Genomic DNA, 22,804 nt, shown 5'->3' with positions numbered 1-22,804 from the left:
AGCCCTTCGAGCTATTTACCTTCATTTTTTTCATCACAGCTTTTTGCAGTGCGTGCGACGTGGCGGTCGCAAGGTACGCAGAATAACCTGATTTTGCCAGCTCTCAAAATGTCGGCCAATAATAAATACTGAGCCGAAGGCCAGTCCCGCGTCTTCTGTGACGACTTCCTACAACGTCAATTCCATGTCGGCGCTGTGTTTATACTTGACCCACCACGCATAAATAATGACTTGTCATAGCCCGTAGCTGCGCCACGGCTTAGCGCTATGCGTTTCTTTCAGTGCACCGCCTGGCAGCGACTTCAGTCACGGATGTGAGACTTTAAAAAAAGGTGGTCTGTGGGACACTGAACTATTCGAGTGGTGTTTATGGAACTGGTGTGGATTTCATTTTATCAATTTTTGTGTCCGGTGAGTTCCATAGGAAGAAGATCAAAACCGTCATCATCATCATCAGTGTTGCTCTCGGTTTTTGCGCATGCACAGAGGCAGACACTCACACTACACACACAAAAAAAAAGAGTGGTTTTGCCTGTCGCTTGTATCCGCCCAACGACGACATCTCAACGTATTCATGTGCCCTGCCGGCCGGTCTAGGCGTGGGTAATATCGCCGCGAGATCGGGCTACAGGTGGCAGCACCGTCGCCGCGCTAGCGCGTATACAAACGCACACAACAACGCTTCTTTGTGAGCGATTTGACCCGATTTCCGGCAAACCAAATGCGTTGACTGTGGCTTTCTGGTAATATGTGCGCTCTTCATTCCCGAATTAATGCACGAAGCGCGCCGAACGTCACTATTGCTTGTGAGAGAAGCGCATTCTGCCAACGAACGGGTTGCTTGCATTCGGCAACAGTCGGCGTTTTCGCAATGGATGGACGTTTCCTTATTGTTTTATTTGTACATGTTTAGCTTGTGTTCCACCTACTAGGAACTGCTGTAGCGCGACTGAATTTATTTACTTCTTGTTCATCTGGATACCCCCCAACGAAAAGGAAGCCCGTATTCCTGCACGATGAGTTCAAATAGCACTATGTGCATTGCGTGATCAAATATTCATCCGCATATCTTACTCAGTTCTCCATGAAATGTAGGACAGTTTATGGGTTTACTGAGGAAATGTACGTGGCTGACAGCGCTTTAGCGCTGCGGAGACGTTTAACACGCACACGCTTGTTTTTATTCCAATAACAGTACACAAAGGTAACTGTACAGCACGGAACTTTCTTCGATTGATTACTTGCACGACAGTAATGGAACATAGGCCCGGTTATTTCACGGGACCAAAATACATTTTTTCATAAGAATAATGTCCGCTGCCTTCAGTTAATCTAAACAACGCAACACTAACGCTCAAGATAATGTAAAGAAAAAAAAAAGATGTGGCTTCGCGTGAAATTACTACGACATAAATGTAAAGTACGCCGTATGGATTAATTTTGACCATCAGGGCTCTTTAACGCGTACCTTAATCTGAGTAAACGGGTGTCTTTGTATACATTTCGCCACAAGTTATAATTGCGCAAGGAAACTCAGTTTTGTGATTTCCGTTTCATTCCTTTTTCTGTTCTTTTTAGAGGACAATTTAAGTACCGAAGTGTCAGACGTGACTTGAAAGAAATATTTCTATGTAGTGGGACCAGGTCCGTACACAACTAAAGCTCGTCGCGTAACCTATAAACGACAGTCCCGAAGTTATACACCTAACCACAACGCGCAAGTGCATGAGAGCCTTTTTTTTTTTTACCACCAAGCCCCTAAAGGGCTATATTCACATGAGATTTAATACGTCTCATCTTTAGGACAACACCAGGTGCACTTTGCAATGCGCTTGGACCACAGAGTGGCACCTACACTGATATGACTCGTGAACAGAGGGTACGACGACCACACACAGCACTCTTGACAAGTGCACTCACTGATCTTATTACAGTACATATACAGCCGATCAAGGCCAAATGCTTCTTTACATCGTGTTAGGCATACGTACAAGCGGTTAAAGTTGCACTAACGCAACGGAACAAACCGCCCTGCATGACGTACGCGCACATGAAAACACAACGTGGCTAGCAGACGACGCATGGAGCAATCCACACCAGGCGCGCTTCAGCCAGCAGCCGCCAGGCGGCGACTCCGCTCGATCTCGCGGCCATATTAGCCATATCGCGCAGTGGCTTCCTTGAGGCAGGTTATCGCGCCACGCTGTCCGCGGTACAGCTGATTTCGGTGCTCGGAAACGGGAGCGTCCGACGACGATAATGGTTTCTTATCGCCCGAAGAGGTAACGGCGTATTTGTGTTGTGTCTCGCGTGTCGATGGAAACGGGTTTTGCATACACCTGATTTGTGGTGCACACCTCTATATAGGTTTGCGTCGCGATGTCGACAGTGTTGAAAAACAACACATTTCAAGGTTACCGGACGCACCTTTTTTATACCTGCTGTTTTTGTAAAATCTTATCACCAGCCTAATCTGCAAGCTTTTGTAAGATGTGCATTGTTTGCTGTCGATTCCCGCAGAAAGGGTCTTGGGGAGAAAAAGGTGGTCTGTATGGGACGTGACCCAAAATATTACGACACTTGGGCGCTGATCTCCCCTTGGTGGTCGCTGGTTTGCACGTCTGACCCCAAAATTAATGTGAAGTCTCCCACTGCTTCCTTATCAGATAGCGGCGTTGGCATGCAAAACTTTGGGAGTTTTCGTAGGGGTCCCAGATCTGTCGGGACAGTGTTTCTAACAGTGCTGCCTTCTTGCTTTTTGCGCAGCGTGGAGCGTGATGCCCTTCGAGAGCGGGAGCGACAGGCCCGCGCACTTCGCGCGGGTGTGGGCGGAGGAGATTCGGGAGGACATCCCATCTTCAGGGCCCCCATTAAGGTATGGGACATGCGAGACGAGCAAACATTAGCGTAAGGGGGGCTTACTGCTGCGAACATTACACAGTGTGATGCTGGGTTGCCCATGTTAGTATGCTTTAAAGGGACACTAAAGGCAAATATCAAGTCGTCGTTGATTGTTGAAATAGCGGTCCAGAAACCTCGTAGTGATATTTTTGTGCCAAGGAAGTGCTTATTTCGAAATAAAATCCCGTTTTAGTGTCCCGCATCGCGTTAGCGCACTTCTAATCACCCGCCTGAAAGCGGTCTTTCTCGCGTCACTGTTGCCGTGCCCAACGTTGCCCGCCTTTACTGCGCGGCGGCGGGCACTGGCGGCGTGCACCATTCGGGCATCCGGCAACACCACATGCATGCGGCATTTTGTCGAACTTTCTGTCAGAGCGACTTTCACGAGCGCGCTAAACACACGCGGCAGTACGCGATACCGAACTACCGCTGAGACGCGACCGCGTGAGCGAAGCAGGGCGCCGGGCGAAGCGCAGTTCGGCGAAAACGGAACCTTTGAACCACGCGCGCCGTTCCCCATGGCAACGCCAAATAGGTTCTTTTTTCCATGAATCAAACAGAAACGAACAAACAGCATTTGATTACGTCTCTTGATGCACGGAAGGTTCTTTTTGTTATTATTATTGTTATTTGCCTTTAGTGTCCCTTTAAGGTGGTTAGAATAGGCCTACACTGGCGGCCTAGGGAGCATAATTTTAGCTGCTCAACGGATTTCCATTGTTGGTAGCGTACTCGTGTAGACATCCCTAGACAATTTCGGTAGAGTCTTGCTAATCTTGACCTGTTCTCTAGAATATGCTTTTTAGCAGAGTCTGGGCAAGAAAGTTATCATGAAGAAAAAAAACTGTTATATGGTTAAGATAGCCATAAGGTGAGATAGCCAAAAGGTAAGATAACCAAAAAGGTAAGATAGCCATAGATTGGCGAAAAGTGTGGAGCTCACTTGGACTCACTCATGAAATATATTTTGCCTTTAGGGCTCACTCGAACTCGGACTCACCAAAATTTTCCTCATCCGGACCCACTCGGACTCAGACTCACTGAAATTTTTCTCAATCGAACTCACTCGGACTCAAGCTCACCAAAATATTGCTCACTCGAACTCACTCAGACTCACGGCTCAATCTGACTCTGAGTGAGTCGACTCATGATTCCATTAGCGTCTAATTAACTTTTTCGACTATACTGTCATGGTTCTTTAACATCACTATCTCATGTAATTGGTGCTCTGCATGGCGCGTTTTGATCTCGTACCTTCAATTACGAGTTATCAATGATTACAACCCAGTGAGGACATTTTTATTGAAAGAGATGACTCACACGAGATATTTTTATAAAAAACTTCCCGCGAAAGATTTTGCCAGAGGGAAGTCCCCCGCCCCCCTTCGTAACTCATGGCTCTGATCAATAAGTATTGAAATGGTGTATGAATGCTAGGTGCTTTTTGAGGTATGTGTGAGCAGAGGCGAGTATAAACGGGAGTCGTCATAAGGCTGATAGTAATGCTGTAGTTGAGTAGATAGGACCATAGGTCGGCAAAAAAATGTAAACTCACTCAGACTCACTCATGAAATATATTTTGCCCTCAGGGCTCATTCGGGCTCAGTCTCACCATAATTTTCCTCACCCGGACTCACTCAGACTCACGAAATTATTACTCAGCCTAACTCACTGAGACTAAGACTCACGGCTCAATCTGAGTCTGAGTGAGTCGACTCATGAGTGAGTTTGCTAACCTATGAAGATAGCAGATATTTTCTTCACCTTTGCCTTATTACGGAGAGAATTATTGTTTATTTTTGTTACACATTGTACTGTCTCATTTTATTAGCTAAGTAAAGTTAATATTGGATGGCTTTTTTTTTCATTGTTTTTATTTATAGTGATATGCAGTTTGGGGTAAGACAAGTGCGTGTCAGTTGGGCTTACTGAAACACTTAATTCAGCTATGGTTAGTATCACCATACGAAGAAGAGGTGGCTTTACGAGGAGACTCGCCCAGCTCTGGCAGACTACACCAGCATCTGTTTATTTGAGGCACAGAGTTGATACTGTGCAACCAGTGTACATGTCGCCTGTGCCTACAATCAGCATTCAAAGTGGCCGATGGTTGCAAGCATTCCTTGGTTCATGAGGTATTAGGGAACAAACTCCGCACTGGCATGACGTCAGTTGTACCCACTGTGCAGGCTGAGCTTGAGCTGCTTCTGTCTCACATACAGAGGAACACTGTGTTGAAACTGAAACAGGCAGCTGTGATGTCACAACTTACCAGACAATAATGTAAACGCTGTACTCATAGTGATAGCACCAGTAAAGTGAGGCTGGCAATGTCATATGACTACATGGTGGGCTGTGCCAACTCCTCGGAGCTTGACAGCAACAATTTCAGTAACAGTATCAGAGCTGAAGGGTCACCATGCAGGGCGAGGTAGGCTCTGACATCAAAAGCAGGGCGTACCCTGTAAAAAGTTGCACATTCGAGGGCATGATACAGGAGTGTGCAAACTATCTTTGAAATTCGCTTTCAGGCAGACTAACCGATTTCCAGGTGTATTGTTAGGAATATTTTATCAGAGAACAAGAAAACTCTATTGGTAATCAAAAGAAGACAGAAGTTCAGAGGAAGGTCAAGGTAGCCTTGATGAAGTCAAGTCCACTTGTCAAAATGTTGACTCCAGCAGCATTCTCTGTTCAAGGATTTCTCATCTATGAGAATAGTGTCATAAAAAAATTGCTGAGTGTTCGTAAACAAAGGGTACAAAAATCTTGTTGACATTGCTGCTGACAGTAGCACATTTCTTCACTTTTGTGCTCCATCTCCCACAGTTGTCATATTGTTTTCGCACAATTTATTTTTGCGTAGCATCTGTTATTTGAGGGAAATTTTAGCTGCGCCTGCTTGTAATTTCTCTATTAACTGAGGCTTGAGGTACCTGTATTCACTTACACCCTGGGACCTCTTCTTGCCAAAAGGTCCGGTGATACGTGTGTCACCAGTAGCTGAAGGCACACAGGCAGAGAGATGGGACACAGAGAATGTAACAGATTGTGCTATTTCTTGTTGGTTTATAGGCTGCGGACAAGTGCTCCATGATAATAGCAGCGAAAAGGGCCACTAAGTTGTCATAGATGTTCCTACTTCTTGAAGCAGTCCATTTCTCCACGCATCATATTGTGTGTGCGATGATTTGGTGCTTGATTCAGTTCTCGGAGAAAGTGCTGTGAGGGTTGTCATGGCTGTCTCCCTTTCTTCCATAGCATACTTGCAGTTTAGACAAGACCAACCAATACCCCGTCTTTCATGATAAACGTATTTCATAGCATATGTATAATTGGAGAAGAAGAGTGACAGTAACTGTTTGTTCTTCAGGAAAGGCTGGGAATTCATGATGTTAGCAACCCATCTGAGGAAAAATTAACTGTCTGTGTGAATGCATTGCGTGAAGCTTGAATGGTTTTTCGCTCCTAACAGGTGGATCCGGGCCAGGAAGACGAGCTGTCCCGACGCATCAAGAACACCCTGGGTGACTTCAACCAGGTGCAGCGGCTCCTCTCGCACGATCCCAACCACCTGATTGGCATCTCGCGCACCAATGCGGCCGCGCAAACTCGGGCGCCACCTGCCGTTAGCAACCCCGTCAATGGCAGCAGCAGCACGGCCTCCACGTGGAATGGCAACGCCACGGGTGGGTTCTGCTTGCTGCCACCTTCCACCATTTGCACGCAGAAGTGGGCAGCATGTTATGAGGCAGCAGCCTGTTTTCATATTGTTTTGCCTCAAGCATCCTACTCCTTGCAAACTTAAAACTAAGGGCACGAGTGGTTGACTACAGGTTCGGCTGTTATTGTGTAGGCATTTATGGACGTTGTAAAATGAGCCACTAATGCTGAAGTTATTATGCATATTTTCAAGGCAAATGTCATGTTTGTATGCCATAATAGCAAAATGTTAACGTAAGAGTGCTCCTTTATTAGTAAGGTATAGCCTGAATGCATAAGCTGCACAGTGGCCTTGCACTGGCCTCCTGTTATTATTTTCGAAGGTCATCGTCATTCCTGGTGCTCTGAGTTGTTCACAGCTGCACATTACACAGGCCCTAAGTTTGTAGATGTCATGAACACCCACATTTTAAAGTAATACTTCGTCTGCGTTTGCGATGTGTGACTAAATAAGTTAATATTTCTCTCTTGTTTTCAGTGTACACCTTTGCAATTTTTTTTACAGTATTGCGAGAGTGCTGAGCACGGGATCTCGTAGCGTCTCATATTCTCGAAAGGTAACGATGTGCAAGCGCACAAAGCCCACTGAACTGCGAGCACCGTCTGCCTCTGTGTTTGCTTCAACATATCTTTAAGTAGTCTTTAAGTAAACAGAGGAGAAATGGTCAAGAGTATGTGCATCCCTGCTATGCGCAGCCAAGTGCAAGTGTCCTCGGCTGTGCTAGGTAGATTCACTTTCCGCAGCGTTATCCGCTCTTTTTTATGTTTTAATTTCTTATGAACACTTTTCACAAATAATTGCCTAAAGCCATGGGCAGCCTCGAGGTGTCAACAAGTGCCCACAGCTAACAGCGTGGCAGACTGCGCTCGCAGTTCGGTGTGCTTTCTGCACTTGCGCATCGTTGGCAGATCTTGTTACCTTTCGAGAATATGAAACCCTAGATTTACCTGTGCTCAGCGCTCGCGTGAAACTGTTAATAAAATTGCAAGGGTGCACATCGATTACAGGTGGGCACCATCAGAATATATTATGGTACTGCCTTCTGCCTGAAACTTGCATTGCAAAAATATTAAGCATGTGATCACAATCTTTTAATTATGTTTTGGTATTACTCCACATAAAAATTCACTACTGCAATTCAAAGCTGTGTGTAGCCATTTCTTCTCAGCGTTTCTTTTCTGTAGCGCTTTAACCACTGTGGTGCTGTGTCATTCGAGGAGAATGTTCTCACCGCCTTATTCGAAGTTTTTTGTTTCTGTACTCAGTGACTCATTCGCTTATGTTAAGGAGCACAAGTCGTTATTTGAACCAAGTAGAAGCTTTGCAGATTGCATACGGTGTGGGCATTCAAGTAACTTTCTCTTGATAGGAGAAAAAGTTTGGACAAAAGGCTGTAACGATACCTCAGCAGAGGTTCTAGCACCCTGTGACAATGCAGCAGATGCACTGATTGATTAGTTATGTATAAGTGATTATACAAGTGCATGCACTTACATATAAACACAGGTAACGTTCATATTGAAAGTGCTTCAATATGAAAAAGCAAGTTTTGACTTATGCATGTGATCAGCACATTAATTAAATCAGTGTTATTGCATTAAAAACATTCACTATACATTGATCTAATTGCATCTGATGATTACTGCTAGTTACGCAGGTAGTAAAGATGGTTGTTTGTCGTGTAGACTACAACAAAATATCAGCAAGGATGATCGTGATTGATGAAATGACATGACCTTGAATGAAGTTGCTTAATTGTGACTTGTCTTAAAATTTGTGGAGCTACTTTGCTCACATTGTGTGGCACATTTTCTGCACGCTTATCAAGAGGTATATTTATCTATTGTACAGAAAGAGTGGTTTCTTGCGGTGCAAGCAGTTCCTTCTGGGCACCTTGTGAATTTCTTTTGCTTTAATCGTCAGGGTTCTAGATTTATGAAGCATGTTGTGGAATAATTCTTTTTCGTGAATCACTGATAATGGAACTGTACACGCATTTAGAACTATACCTGTACTGACTGTAGTGAGAGAAGAGGGGGGAAGCAGTGCCTAGCTGTTGTAAAGCTCGTGGGCCTTGGTCTATCTGTGCACAGATCCTGGAGGAACAAGGAGTAGCAGCAGCAATAGCAGCAGCTCGCTGGCTAAGCAGCAACACCATAGTAATAGTGTCAGCAGCAGCAGCAGTGGTGGTGCCAGCAGTGGTGGCAGCGCGCATCCTGCTAGCCAGTCCAGCAGTAACAATCAACAGCAGGGTTCCTCTCACCACAGCAGCTCAAGCCACCGCTCACACCATGGCAGCAGTCACCACTCTCACCACCACTCTCACCATCATCACAAGAAGCAGCAGCCGCACCAGCCTCCGCCGCTGATGAATGGCCAGTACAAGTCCTCGTCTACTTCCTCGTCGTCCTCGGCAGCCGGCAAGAATAGCAGGCACTTGTCCCAGCCACCGCAGGGCTCCAGCCACCACCACCACCAGTCAAGGGGCAGCTCTCATGAGCAAGGTGAGGGCCCCACCAACCTCCCGCCTATTGCTCATTCCATGCGGGGCAATGAATGGGCCATTGACTCAGAAGGAAACACTCATTGCACATGCTCCCAAGTGGTCTGAAGATATTGTATTCTGCCATTGCACCAACTCTTGTATGACACTATCAGAGCCACTATTCCCAACGTTTAATATTGAAATCGTTTTCCTGTCTTTTTCTTTTCTAACACATTCTGCAAAAACATCTTAGTCGTACTGTTTATTGTCATTGCAAAGAGACCTTTAAAAAAACTTAAAGTAGAAAAACTGGGCACAAGTTTAGTGTGCTTTTGAATGCCTCAGAGCACAGCCACAGCTCAAGGTCCTATAAAGCAGATTGTGTTTGGCCCATTGGATGGCCACCCACTGCTAGACAGCACTAACACGGAATAGCAGCAGAAAGCTTCTTCTAAGTGTTGCAGGTTTTTGTTCACATCTCCATTCCCATTGGAACTCGTGGCACTGAAGACAAACATCTGTGCTCCTTAAAATTGATGCGAGTTGACTGTTCAACCTCTCAGTGCAATTCTGCTAAATATGATAGCGCAAATGTAAAAACAGCTGGACATACCGTAACCAATTTCTTTAAAGCCAATGTAAATTTAATTTCTGTGATTTCTGCTAGATTTTGCTGAGTCTTCAGCCTGTGTAAACTTGTCCAATGATGTAGGTCTGCATTTGCTTGTTTCCACTAGCATTGTGAGCTTGTGTGAGCAATATTAGGGATTGTGTGACAGGTAGGTCTAACCAAACATGCTGCTCTCTGATTAAGAGGCTTGATAAAGTTTAAAGGGATACTGAACAAAAATTTGAAAAAGCTACGAAAACACTTGCATTAGACTCGGACGACACGACTGTTCCTATAAACAGCGTGTATTTCACGTAATTTCGAGCATTTGGCCGTATTTTTAGTGGATTGTGAGAGCACGGCGGCTGCACGCCAGTGCGCTTGTCGACGGCCGTGACGTCGAATGCTCCAGCAAGAGGGGGGCAACCGGCACGCTCTCTCCTGCCCCGCCACTTCCCTTTCTCCACCTCTCCTCTCAAGAACACCTTCCCGACCGTGAGAACACGTTTTGAGAGAGACGCGCGGCAGCGGGTGGCGGCTTGCGATGTTGAATGGTAAGCGATTTTGCAGCGAGCACGGTTGGCGAGTCAGTATCCGCCGAGTTTCGCGTCACTTCCTCTCTAGTTCGCGGCGCGGCCGCTAGATGCGCCAATTTGCGAAAAATGCATTAAATTCATTATTTTCTGCTCGTTTCTGGCTGAAATGAAGGTTGTTTCAACAAATTTTAGCACCCACTCTTTCAATTGGGCCATTTATCTCGGCGGCGAAAATTTTGTTCAGTATCCCTTTAAGCTTTTTAACACCAGATGCTGTTTGTCTCTTTTGTAAGTGCGAATTCTTTCTCAAGGTGCCTTGTTGTGTTTTATTTTCATTTATGGTCAAATGTTAATTGACGAAGCAAACATTCTGACCTGTATTAGTATAGGTGAACTTGACTTTTCCTCAGTCTTGTTATTTTGTTTGTTTGCACTAATACTTTGTGTCAGAGTACATGAAGCCTTGTTAGGATACAGGAGAGCTAGATTCCATTAATTATTGCATTACAGCTTTTCAGGCATTCTTTAATTGTTTTATTCCTTGCTTTCAGTACGGCTAGAGGATGCAGCATCAAATCCTAAGGCAAGCTCTTTGCCCGCTTCAAGTGTGGCCTCGAGCGCAGCCTCCACCACAAACCCACCCATGGCACCATCGAGTCAAGGCCCTCCGAATGGCCTTGTCGTTCGACCACCCGCCATGCGTGCACCCTCCAAGGATGTGAACAACGGAAACAGTTCAGCCTCAGCACAGCACCAGTCGTCTACAAATTCCTCATCGCTCACGGTGCGCACAGAAAGCAATGGCCCAGCAACAGGTAGCACCAAGTCTTCTTCGGCGCCAAGGAGCTCTGCATCTGACTCCAAACCCAAGCGGCCTGCGCCTCGGCTCCAAATTTCAGCCCCCTCATCAGATAGTGGGGTGAGTATTTCTCGAAGCTTGATCTAGATTGCTAGTAGGGTGGCCTTTTTGAGATCGTTTTTTCGTATGCCAACAAAGAGACTTAGAACAGAGGTACTAACTGGAGTGTGCAAAAATCTATGCGAGAGCTACTTGTTGCATCTGTAACGAAGGGAAGAAGCACATAATGAATGGTCATCCTTCAACATATTTTTGCCATGTTTCATACATTTGTCATTTTTGCATTTGTTTTTGTTAGCATGTACCCTTTAAAACATTTAATTTTATGCCCTATCATGATGTCCAGTTGCTCACATCTCTACTTAGTTACATAGCAATTATACTTCTGGTTTTACAGCTTCCTTTATACGCTGGATATGTTTAGTTTGTTACCACATGCTCAGTATAAGTGTCATCATCTCGATGAATTTATTAATTACCAATTAAGAGCACTGTGTAATATATGGTCTTAGGTAGATACATGATCTTACCATTACGTAGTTTAGTCCCAGGTACATTGGTCCTGGATACATTGACATTGTCTTGCGTTTGTTTGCTTGAGCACAGCTGTTAAGAACACAAATGTGCCTTGCTGGCAGAGCAACCGAATGTAACACTCTTGACAAGAAGATAAGAGTAAAAAAAAAAAAAAGCAATCTCATCATTCTGGCATTCTTTAAAAATAGTGCAAAATTAGTAGTTTACTTTTGCAATTTGTTTTAGGCTTTGGCTGCTTTTCAGTTGCCTATATATTGTGTGCTTGTGGTGTCCATGCTTTTTGCAACACTAAAGAAATGCATGCATAAATTTGTTGCATGTCAAGTAGCTTAAGGTGCTGACAGTGGAAGTTGTCAGTTACAGTTCTTTGCATTCTCCATAGCTGATGGGCATTCAGATGAACGCAGCCACAAAACAACCTGAAATTGAATTAAAAGACCTGTAAACCTAACAAATTCAAGGTGTGCTGTAAATAAAAAGAAAGAAAGAATGTACATTCCTAAGTCCAGAAACCACGAAATGTAGACTGAAAGCCTTGCAAGGTACATGAGAAGAAGGATCGGTCCAGGGTTTTTTTTTTTTTCTTTTTTTAATAGACGAAGCTGACCTCTCTAGTTTTTGTGATCTGTGATGCAGATAAACGTATATCCCACTTTAGGTCCACTGCTACCACACAGCAGTAATTTTTGCCACTATTAATCCTCAACATCCCATAGCATTTTAGACCGAAAAGTACATGGTGTGCAGCATTACAGAACGTGTGTGTATGTGGCGTTCCTTTTTTTTTCTGAAAGAGCCAAGTCAACTTTAAGTGAAACTGAGAAAAACGCAGTTTGGTGGTGACAATATGGTCTGGCCTGCTCCAACAACTTTTTGCCAGTGTGCTCCTGTCACCAAAATACTTCAAACCTATATTGTGGCTAAAATCTATATACTAACTCACTATCGTCGGTATTCAGGAGTGAAATTTGGATATGGCTGTTATAGATTGTAACATTTCATTTGGTCTTGAATTGGATATGCAAAAGGGATCTAAATGGCGGCAAATGAACGGTATAGGAATATTTAGTGACAAAATTAACACCACCCTTGTGCTTTCGTTGGTGCTGTTCTTTGTTTCATGGGCATAGTGGTGGTGGCTAGACATGAATAACAAGTGGTCCTTCCTGGAAACAGGCGCACTGTCCTGGACTGTTGGCAGCGTTTTCTTGTTCCTGGCGTCTATTGAAGACCTCCAAAAATGCGTCAGCTCTTCTTCTTAGCTGGTTTTATGCCGCGCCATTTAGGATCACTTCTTCTTCAAGGAATAGATCGTTGCCCAATATCTCCATTTCCCTTGTTTTCCATTTGAAATATATACTGTTTTGGAGTGATATATTAGAGGGACACTAAAGTGAAACAATGAATCAGTTTAGACTGATAAATTATACTCTGAAGGCTCTATTGTTGTGAATTTCACCATCATAGGCTCATTAATAGAAGAAAAAATCAAAGTCAAAGTTTCATTTTTAAACTTTGCGCCGAAATCTCTGCACTTGATGTCATGGATACAAAATGTTTTGTTAGTATTTCAGCCACACTGACTCCACGAACTTTCCTAAACCTTGGTATACTAAGTATCTGGCCCCCTCAGAGGATAATGCGATTCATATTTACCGATTAGGAGCTACCTAGGCCCTAGTAGATGCCGTCAAAATCTATGACGTCACAGCGATTGGTGTGGGAATTGAAAGATGACGTCGCCACCCGCATTTTTTTTGTGTGTGTTTTGCCGCTTACCAGGCGTCTTCTTGTGGCAAGCTTGGTCATCTTGGTATTAAGGAAGAGTAGTCTCTGGATTTGGCTCTTTTAGAAAAAATGAACACCAGGTATGATTCATAAAGGTTCCTACCCTGTGGGAAATTTACACCTTTAATGGTGTATAATGTTGGAGAAATATCCCTGGGCCTCTTAAATTTAATTTCTGTAACAAGGTATGATGATAGTTGCTGATCGAACTTGACCTGTCACAAGTAAGCACCCTTTTTTTTTTAGCTAGTCATTTTACACAGTCCAGTTGCATAATCATGTTAAAACAGGTACATTTTGTGTCAGTAAGTAGAAATATTGTGCTACATTATTCTTATTCTATAGTGTACTTATTTCATTGTGCAGGAACATTAACTCTATAGTTTAATTTTGATGAGGTGGCAGCCAATACAGTGCAGACCACTTATAACGTAACCGCATATAGTACAGGACCGGTTATAATGCGGTCTTTTTCGACTCCCGTTTACCCTCCCATAGAACCGCATGTATACGCATACCGCTTATTGTGCAGTCCCCCAAGATGAAATACCGTTTATAATGCGGTTGCGGGAAAATATTCCTGACAAACGCGGCAGCGGGTACGGTTCTCAAAGGAGGTACGCCGCTGGGGAGGGAGCGACGAGGTCGTTACGAAGGGCGAGGGCACGCACACTGAACGAACGAGGGGCGGAGGGAGGAAAAAGACCGCGGCAGCGCTATGCGGGCTCGCCGAGTGGGGAAGGATGGTGGTTGCCTAGGCGACGGAGTAGCCTTTGCACCGGCGGCGGCAAGGCTCCGCGGCAGCTTGCCGGCAGCGCGTTCCGCGTGGAATGCGTGGAACGTACGATCGCGTCCTCATCAAGTGCGCTTTAAAGTAAGTTTCCTGTCGGGAAAAGCGTCGTTGTTATCACACTTGCTACAGATATCGCGTTTGCTACCTCGTCCGCAAATTGAAAAGCTTTGCGGCTTCATGACGCGAGCTTTCGCCTTTTCTGCCAGTGCGCGGACTTAAACGAGCTTGGCGGGCTTTTGTCGCCGTTGGTCTCCCGGCCGCGAACACAAACTTCGTATCACGCGCGCTGTTCTTGGGTTAGTGCTTGAGTGCGATCTTTTCGACGTCCGACCTTCATGTTGTCTTGGACACTTCCCGCGACAACGTGCTGAACCGCAGGCTAGGCCTAATCAGCGTTGGTTGCTTTTCGGTAGCGGTCGCGGGCGATAAAAGTTGCGGTTTGGTGCGGAATCAACGAAACTTTTTGCGATGGCTGCACTTGAAGGGAAGGGAATCATATCGTTAATGAAAACGAGGGCATGGTTGGCACAAGCGACTCTCGAATGGTGGTTCCGGATTCGATTGCAATGTCTTGGACATCGCGTGCGCGCCCGTGAAATCGAACGATCGGTACCGCGCTCAGCACGTGAAATTTCGGTCGCGATTCGACATGGTTTCTGTGTAATGCGCATACCTCGAGGTGGCCTGAAACGTAGTCGGCGAATTTCCGCGATGGCACTTTGTTTTGTTTGCTTTTTCCCCCGTGTTCATTTCGTTGGCAATGCGGGTCTTTGGAGGTTAATTTTTGAACATGCATTCGGAGATTTAAGTGGTTGTAAGCGCCCCAAATCGCATATGTCGATTATCGGACACGCGAGGCTACATGCTCAACACGTTTTGCGCAAGTGCAGCCTTGGAAAAGGTTGTTTTGGTTATAGTGCGGTACCGCTTATAGTGCGGATATTCGCGACTCCGGCGACTTACGTTATAAGCGGTCTATACTGTATTTGAAAAAAGACTTTGCAGAAGGCAACGTTATTATGCAGTCTCACTGTTGTGATTGAGTTGTCTACCACTCTTTCTTTAGGAGTGAATTGTCTAGCAGGCTTGTTTATTAGCATTGGTACTGCTGGGGCTGCACTTGTCGAGCTTTTAAGAGGCTGAGAGCTGAGCCGTGTCTTGTGGAAGACACTCTGTGGGGAAAGAGGCACTGCCAGTGATGCCCCTCAAGGAAATGGGGTCTTCATTGATTGGTTTTGCTGCGGCCTGGGAGCGTTGCCACGGGAACGACGACGCCCCGCCTATCTCTCCTCTCCTCTGCATCTCTGTTTTCCTCTCCTGCATTCTTTCCTTTTTTCTTGCTTGCACTGTGCTCCTTGGGAGGGGCAGAAGGATTGGACAGCCCAATAACATTTATCTATTTGTTGTCGCCTCTACTTGAGTTTTTGGCATCTGGTGCTGCTTGCTCTGAGCTTTTGGTTGTGGCACTGTTGTGTTCCTTCAATTTAGTGTGCTGCTTGCTACGACATCCCACTCCATAAAAGAGAGAGACAGAAAGAGAGAAAGAAAGAGAGGAATCAAAATAGAAAGCTACCGCTGCTCTTTCTGTTGCCTTCTCTCTTTGCATGGTCTGCTGGGAATCAGATTTTGGGCGAGGAACCTGATTTTATTTTGGTCTTCTGTCTTTCAACTTGTTCTTTTGTTTGGCTTGTTCATAGGCCATGACGGCTGTCAGGGAAATGTGCGTTGCTAGTCACCGTAGGGAAGTCGTTTTGGCTGAATGAAATTGGTTCGAGTGGCTTGTTGTCCTTAAGCGTCTTATTTGTTGGGCTTGGAAGGCAGGGAAAGGACAAACACCTGCAAGTGATGTTCACATTCTGTTAGTGCTTTGTTGCTGTTTCACTTTTGGAAGATCTGCAGTGGTATGTCATTTCATTGGTTCTTCTTCATTGTTGCAGATTTGATATTTATTCTTTTAATCAACATTTAGTACAGGATAACGTACCTACTTTTGAGTGTTTGTGCTTCTGAGAAGAACATGGACATCGCATTAAAACTTGCAGGGAGCATGATTCATGAAAGTTTGTGATAGAAATAATGCCCTTTAAAATGAAGCTGGATATGTGCATTAATTCTCTTAGACACATTAAATAGAGAACCAAAAAACACGTTCATCCTTTGTCTCTCAATAGTCGATGCCAAAGGATGCTACACTTTGTGAACATTTGTCCTTTCCTTATACAAGTTCCTCAGGTTTCTGCGTCCATGTTTTTCAGACTGCCAGCACACTTCCGGAACTGGAAACGATTCTCAAGGTCAGTTACTGGCGTTTTGTTATATTGGTCCCATCAGTAGCACTGCAGAAGCAGTGCATTAGATAGTCAACTTTGTATTGTTTGAAATTGTGGGGTTTGTGCTTTTCTTACTAAATGGTGCCCACAAATAGTAATTCTTGGAAAGGTTACCTTCTGGCCACAGTCTTGAACGATAAAACATAAAATGTGCATTATAGGTCTTCCATTGCTCATTTCCAATCTCTCATCTCAAACTTCAGTTGCTTCAAGGTACGCTATGAAGGCAGACTTTTAGTTACCAGCAACTTTTTGGAAAAATGTCCCTCACCTTATATTTATTTAGTCTTTGTCGTCCTAACTGTGGTCTCTCTGCAGGAGATGAAGAAAGTTCCACCAGTGTTGACAGCGATTGAGACCCCTAGGAAAGAGGAATGCCGGCCTTATTTTCCTACAACCCCGGTGCAGGTAAGCTGGCTTTCACAAAGCCCCTGTTGTTGATGATGTTTAGTGTTGTAGCCTAGCAGGCTGACAAAAGTGCACAATAGCGAAGTGATAAGTTACTATGCAGTTGTAAGCTTTTTACATGTGCTTTATGGGGTGAAAAGGATCAGACTTCAAGCTTTGTTAAGAAACCTCGGTGCCGAGGGTATCGGTGTACTACTACGACTCACTTGGGTCACTACAGTGCAGCTTTGTTGGCACATTTGTTCTTTTCTTACCTCAGTTGATATGTAGTCATTCTTTATTGGCTTCCTAGCCAACTAATCTTGAACACGTGCTGCTTGAGTTTTATGCCATGAAAAGTTGGTATGGAAAGTTTGGAATGCTATTATTGCTCATTTTTGTCTTGTTTTTTTGTACATTTTGCTGTATCATGACTTCATTTACTGAAAGAGTAGCCTAATCATGATTCCCAGAGTTTAGTCAGTAACATCATGTGTCCTGATAACCCAAACGTTGTTCAGTTAGAACGAAATACATATCAGATTTACTTAACTGGTAGCATATACGTCTGGCTTCCCTGTATAGTTCTACTAGAGAATTAAAAGATTTAAAAACGGCTGTGTATGCTTTGTTCAAACATTAGATACATTTACAGCCACGACACTGACTCTACATCTCCTAAAAGATCCGAGGGAATTCATTGCGTTGCCTTCTGCACATTGATAATTTTATAACACTGCATCTAACAATGTTTCGGTGTGTGTCATTGAAGTGTGCGATATCTCATTCTGTTCACTCTGAATGTTCAACATTGAATGCAGAGCGTGTGTGTTCATATTTTTGGCATTGCTTGGACGAGCTAAAAGCAGAATGACATGGCTTGTGCATTCCTGATACCTGACTCTTAATCACATTTCAGGACCCAGTGCCTAATCACCTAGACGAAAACGGTAAGTCTGATATCTTTCCATTTGCGTCATACTGTGCGGGGCAGTTTACATTTTGTAATTCAGCATTTGCTGGAGTAAGAGCAGTGCACTCATACAATCAAATTAGATGATTGGTACAATTACACTTTGCCTGTATGTTTGCCAATAATTTATTTTTTAATGCTTGGCTGCATTTAAACACAGAGGTTGTTGCTACAGTTTCTTGCAGTTTCTTTTATCGTAATACATTTCTGAGCTATTTAGAAACAGTGGTTTGTGAAGAATGTCCTGACCTGCCATAATTGCAGAGGGGATGTCTTCCTTGCCGAAATTAGTGTCTAGTTTAAATTGACATACTGCTCCCTTCATGTGTGATAATCCAAGGATGGGCTGATGATACAATAAAGTCTTGAGTAAAATTATGCAAAAAAAATGTATGTTACAATTTTTTTGTTGCAAGTATGTGTGATATTCAGGACAGTATTGGCCAGTGTTTCTGAAATGGCATGACTACGCATGCGCAAGGTAATTGGGCAAAGACACTACACCTTACTCGCTGCCTTTTGAGTTTAGTATGGCTACTTCTCTTGTCTGCAGGATACTATTGAACAGAAAATTTGTGAACTGTCATATCTGAGTTATTGTGTAAATTGACCTAATAATGAAGTCTCTCGCCTGTATCATGGTTGCCCCTCTTTGTGCGGTAGGCTGTATCAGTGAGCCAGTCATAAGTACTGATTATGTAACAACATTTTGATAAGCTTAAGTTATAATGTGTTGAGGCTGTTTTAGGTCTAAAGTGACATTGTTTAGGTGGCTATGACGAATGCGTCACATTGAGTGTCCTTCGAAGATATTTTATTGCTCACTACTGCTGTGTGATTTACTGGGACTCTATTAACAGTCAATTATTTTCTTGTCTTCAGGTGACTCAAAGCATCTGCTTGACCCTAGGAAAGTGGCCAGCCCTCCGTAAGTCTTACTGCAATTTTTTTGTCTGTTCATTGTAAAGTCAGCCTTGATTTTATTCAATGCTGCGTAAACAAATCAGCTGCACAAATCTAAGGAAAGCATGGTAAAGTCTCGTCAAATGGATATTGCTTGAACAAAACTGCCATTTGAACAGAACAACAACTTCATGGTTGTTTAGTTTTGTAGTCGGGCGCTGAGGAAAAAAAAAATCGTTGAACAGAACCACAGTTTTCAGTAAACATAGTTGTAAACAGTGGCACAGCAACAGGCATCACTATTCGTGTGTTTGAGGATTTTCTCTCCGAGGTCTCCACATTTTCACCTATTATTTATGAGCGTGCTTCGTGGGAGCCATTACTGTACTCGTTCTTGGCTCTGGTTTCCTGCACATTGTTTCCAGTAGCAGTGAAATATGCCCACAGACAAGGATCAAAGTGATCAGTGAACTTAACAGTGGTTGCATCAGGAAAATAGTGCTCGCTACGAAGTACAGCATTCCTAAAAGTGCTTTTGCAAGTGTTCTTTGGGGAAAAAAGAAGCTACAGAAGACTTGTGTGAGCTGCTTCTTAAAGGAAAGACTGTCATCTGTGAACAGTGTGAATATTAAGTATATTTGTTCATGGAGCTAAGGAGTAAGGAGTACTAGCTGTTCTTGATTCTCATTAACAATGTGCAAGCAAAGTACTAACTATATTTAGCCATACTGGGATTACATTGCATTCATTACCCACTTTTAGCCAAAAAAAGAAAGAGTTCTTAATTGCTGAGGTAACTCGGGATGCCTATGCATAATGCGGTATTTCGATAGCATGCCACCTGTCAGTCAGTCATGCTTCCAACCAGCAAAGCCTTGCAGCATGAGTTGAAGATGTAACACTGAGCTGGTGGAGCCCATGCATCCATGGTCATATGAGAATGTGCTAACCACATCAGTGCTCTGACTTGAATATGGGAAATTCTTCAATATGATATGTGCCTCCATGGCATAATGGTTACAGTAGTGGGCTTCTGCGCTAAAAGTCCTGCATTAGTAGTATATACTAGTTAGTATACAGGGAAATCTCAGTATGAAAAACCACTGCCCTTTACACTGAAACATCATTACAGTGAGATCCTTAATATTAACTATTATAATTGCATTCAAGGGATGTAGATATCTCTGCTTTGCAGTGGGAGGTCCTTTGATTCATTTCTCACAGAGGTGTCTTGTGATTAGACTGTGTAAGTTAATTTGAAACCGTAGTTAGTGGTTTCTTTTTTTCTGATCCCTGCAACCCAGTCTATCCCAGGTCGACCGAATCCTTGAGAACTGCTTTGCATGTTGTGCTGCTTTTTCCTAGGAATACTGAAAATGTTGGCAACAAGACTTAATGTGTCATCGCCCTCCACAAGAGTGTGTTGTTCTGAAAATGGGGTGTTTGTATTACAATGTTTCACTGTGCTATTTAACTGTTGGCAACAGAAAGTGAGTGCGTGTGTGTGTTTGTGTGTGTCCGTACATATTTATGTATACGGCACAATCTCATGTAACGATAGTAAATATAAACCAAGACGCCAAGTGCAGCTGTCAGTGGCGCAGCCAGGGAGTGGCACACCGCGCCTGTGCCCCCCCCACCGAAATTTTTTTTGGCCATGGCACACAGAGCACAAAATGACACTCGATCGCATATGCCTGCCCGGCCCCCTACATCAGATCAAGGAGTGCCGCCCCCCCCCCCTTCCCCCCACGCTCCTGGCAGCTGTTGTTTGCTTTAAAGGGACACTAAAGAGCAAAACGATTTTTCTCATATTAGTAGAGTACTCTTTCACGATACCAAAAACACCACGCTTGCTGCGAGACGACGCTTAGTAACAGAGAAAACGAGCATAAACAAAATGTGGGTGGCGCACCGTTTCCGCACCGTTCGCCGTGACGTCACATGTTTTGACGGCGCCTACTAGGGACTACGTAGTTCCTAATCGGTAAAAATGAAGTGCATTGACCTCTGAGGAGGCCATAGACTTAACATACCAAGTTTTGGGTAATTTTGTTGAGCCAATGGCGCCAAAATACGATATAATACACTTTGAAATCCGTGACGTCACGCTGGGAGATTTCGGCGCGAAATTTAAAAATGAAACTTTGAACTTTATTTTCTCCTCTATTGATAAACCTGCAATGCCGAAATTAACGGCATTACAGTCCTCAGAGCACAATTTATCGATCTAAACCGATTCATTGTTTCTCTTTAGTGTCCCTTTAATTGCCCTCGGAGCACAAGTCGCAAAACACACCGCCGAGATTCTACGTGGCCCTTATCGAAGCGATCTTATCTCGCGCCACGGTTGAACATTGTGAAGAATCGTCGTCGATTTTTATTTATTTTTTCTCCCGGAGTACTGACCCGACGCGACAGCTAGACTTGCACGCGACGGCCGCTCGGCTGCCGCCTTGGCTTCCTCCCGCGGTTGTCGTTAGGGCCCCTCCCTCCCTGCAGAGATGCTCCGGCTTGTCCAGCACTCTATTGGATTAGGAAGCGCCTCAAGGCGGCCAAAGCGAGCCCGCTCGAGAGCACGTCGAAGCCCGATGGGCTGCGAGGAACGGTAGCAGTAGCCGACGCGTGCCACTTCCGAGCTGGCGATTACACTGCGATGCGTCCCAAATTTGCGACCCTAATGGCTGGCTGCCCTTTCCACCCTTTGGTCTCATCTCGCCTGCTGGCATTTACCAGTTTGCACGGGTCTCATCCACCAGAGGCGTAGCCAGGGAAGGGGGGGGGGGGGGGGTAGGTTATTGAGCGAAATTCAAGCAGGTCAAACCTTGACTTTCATTTTCTTTTCAAATAGTTGGCTTGTTTTCGTAAATTTAACGATACTAGAGATTTCCTAGAATGCTTCACCAGTCTAAACAGAGTTCGTGTTTTTCTTTTTGTTCATTTCTCACAAACACCGACCTCTGTTGTTTTGCGAAGAGCAAACATCTCATGCCCCTGCTGCAAGCCAGCGCTCAGTGGCTCCTGTAAAGGCGCGGTTTCATAAGGTGCACATGTGCGTCGCGCTTTTCTCGATAGCGTTATAAACGCCCTTGTCTAAACAAGCTGCGCCGCTGCCGCTACCATGAGGGTCTTATCGCGCGCGCCTGGCCCATAAACGCGCACGCACTCTTGATCGTGATGCAAGCCTTTTTTTCCTCGCACTTGTGTTTACGACGGTCTTCGTTTGCTGCCGAACTCTGCCTGTCTGCTTATATATAACCAGGCAAGCGCTTTATTGTTGTTGTTTGAATTATTAAATCGGCGACAGACTTGCATTCGTTCTCCATTAGAGTATGTAGTTGTGAAGTATGGCCGTGCAGTTTAGTAGACGCTAGCGCTGACGTTAGACGGCGTCTCCGCTCTGTGGGAGGAAGTTGCTTGCCGGTGTTTTCCGGCCCAGCTGGTCCGCCGCTAATTTTGTGGTGCCTTCTTAGTAATTTCTCTTTTGTTCATTTTAAACTTGACAGCTTGCGTGAAAATGAGAACATTGCTGTCATGCTTGGGATATTTATTTACTTTAGTACATTTCCGTGCCGCTTAGTTGGAGGATCATGAAGTCGCTACTGATTGACGGAATCGAGGTTCAAGCTTTCTATGTACTGCACAGCGTTGGCGAGACGCGACTGTGCGCCTGACTGACTGGCAGGGTGCAGCCACTTGAGCTTACAGCCTTACAAGGGGCGGCAGAGGAGAGGCTAGTCGAGAAAGAGCGAATGCTTCGAGGCGAAAGGAGCTGTCGCAGCCTCGTTTTCACTTCCGTGTCGCATGGCTTTCCGCCTTTCGCTTGCTGCCGTTGTTTCCATTTTATGCCTGTTCCCGTCTCGTCTCACGGGCAGGCGCGCATTAGGCCCCACCAAGGAATAGCGCCAGCATCTGTGTGTTGTTTGAATACCAGTGCCCGCCATGGGTTTGGCCTTGGCTCTTTCTATGTGGCCGTTT

The 22,804-nt window shown here is 44.7% G+C and overlaps 1 protein-coding gene across 1 annotated transcript in view; it reads left to right on the top strand.

Moving 5' to 3' along the window:
• Nucleotides 1-22,804, top strand: part of LOC119382492 (AF4/FMR2 family member 4-like) — a 178,224-nt gene that overhangs the window by 102,519 nt on the left and 52,901 nt on the right. Inside the window, 8 exon segments of the mRNA XM_037650203.2 lie at nucleotides 2,767-2,875; nucleotides 6,377-6,590; nucleotides 8,719-9,129; nucleotides 10,808-11,175; nucleotides 16,489-16,527; nucleotides 16,882-16,971; nucleotides 17,870-17,900; nucleotides 18,806-18,851. Of these exon segments, the coding sequence (XP_037506131.1) occupies nucleotides 2,767-2,875; nucleotides 6,377-6,590; nucleotides 8,719-9,129; nucleotides 10,808-11,175; nucleotides 16,489-16,527; nucleotides 16,882-16,971; nucleotides 17,870-17,900; nucleotides 18,806-18,851 (1,308 nt within the window).

The sequence above is a fragment of the Rhipicephalus sanguineus genome, chromosome 2 (assembly GCF_013339695.2).
Source record: "Rhipicephalus sanguineus isolate Rsan-2018 chromosome 2, BIME_Rsan_1.4, whole genome shotgun sequence".
NCBI lineage: Eukaryota > Metazoa > Arthropoda > Arachnida > Ixodida > Ixodidae > Rhipicephalus > Rhipicephalus sanguineus.
The sequence above is the reverse complement of the archived record's forward strand: the minus strand, read 5'-3'. Positions and strand labels throughout refer to the sequence as shown.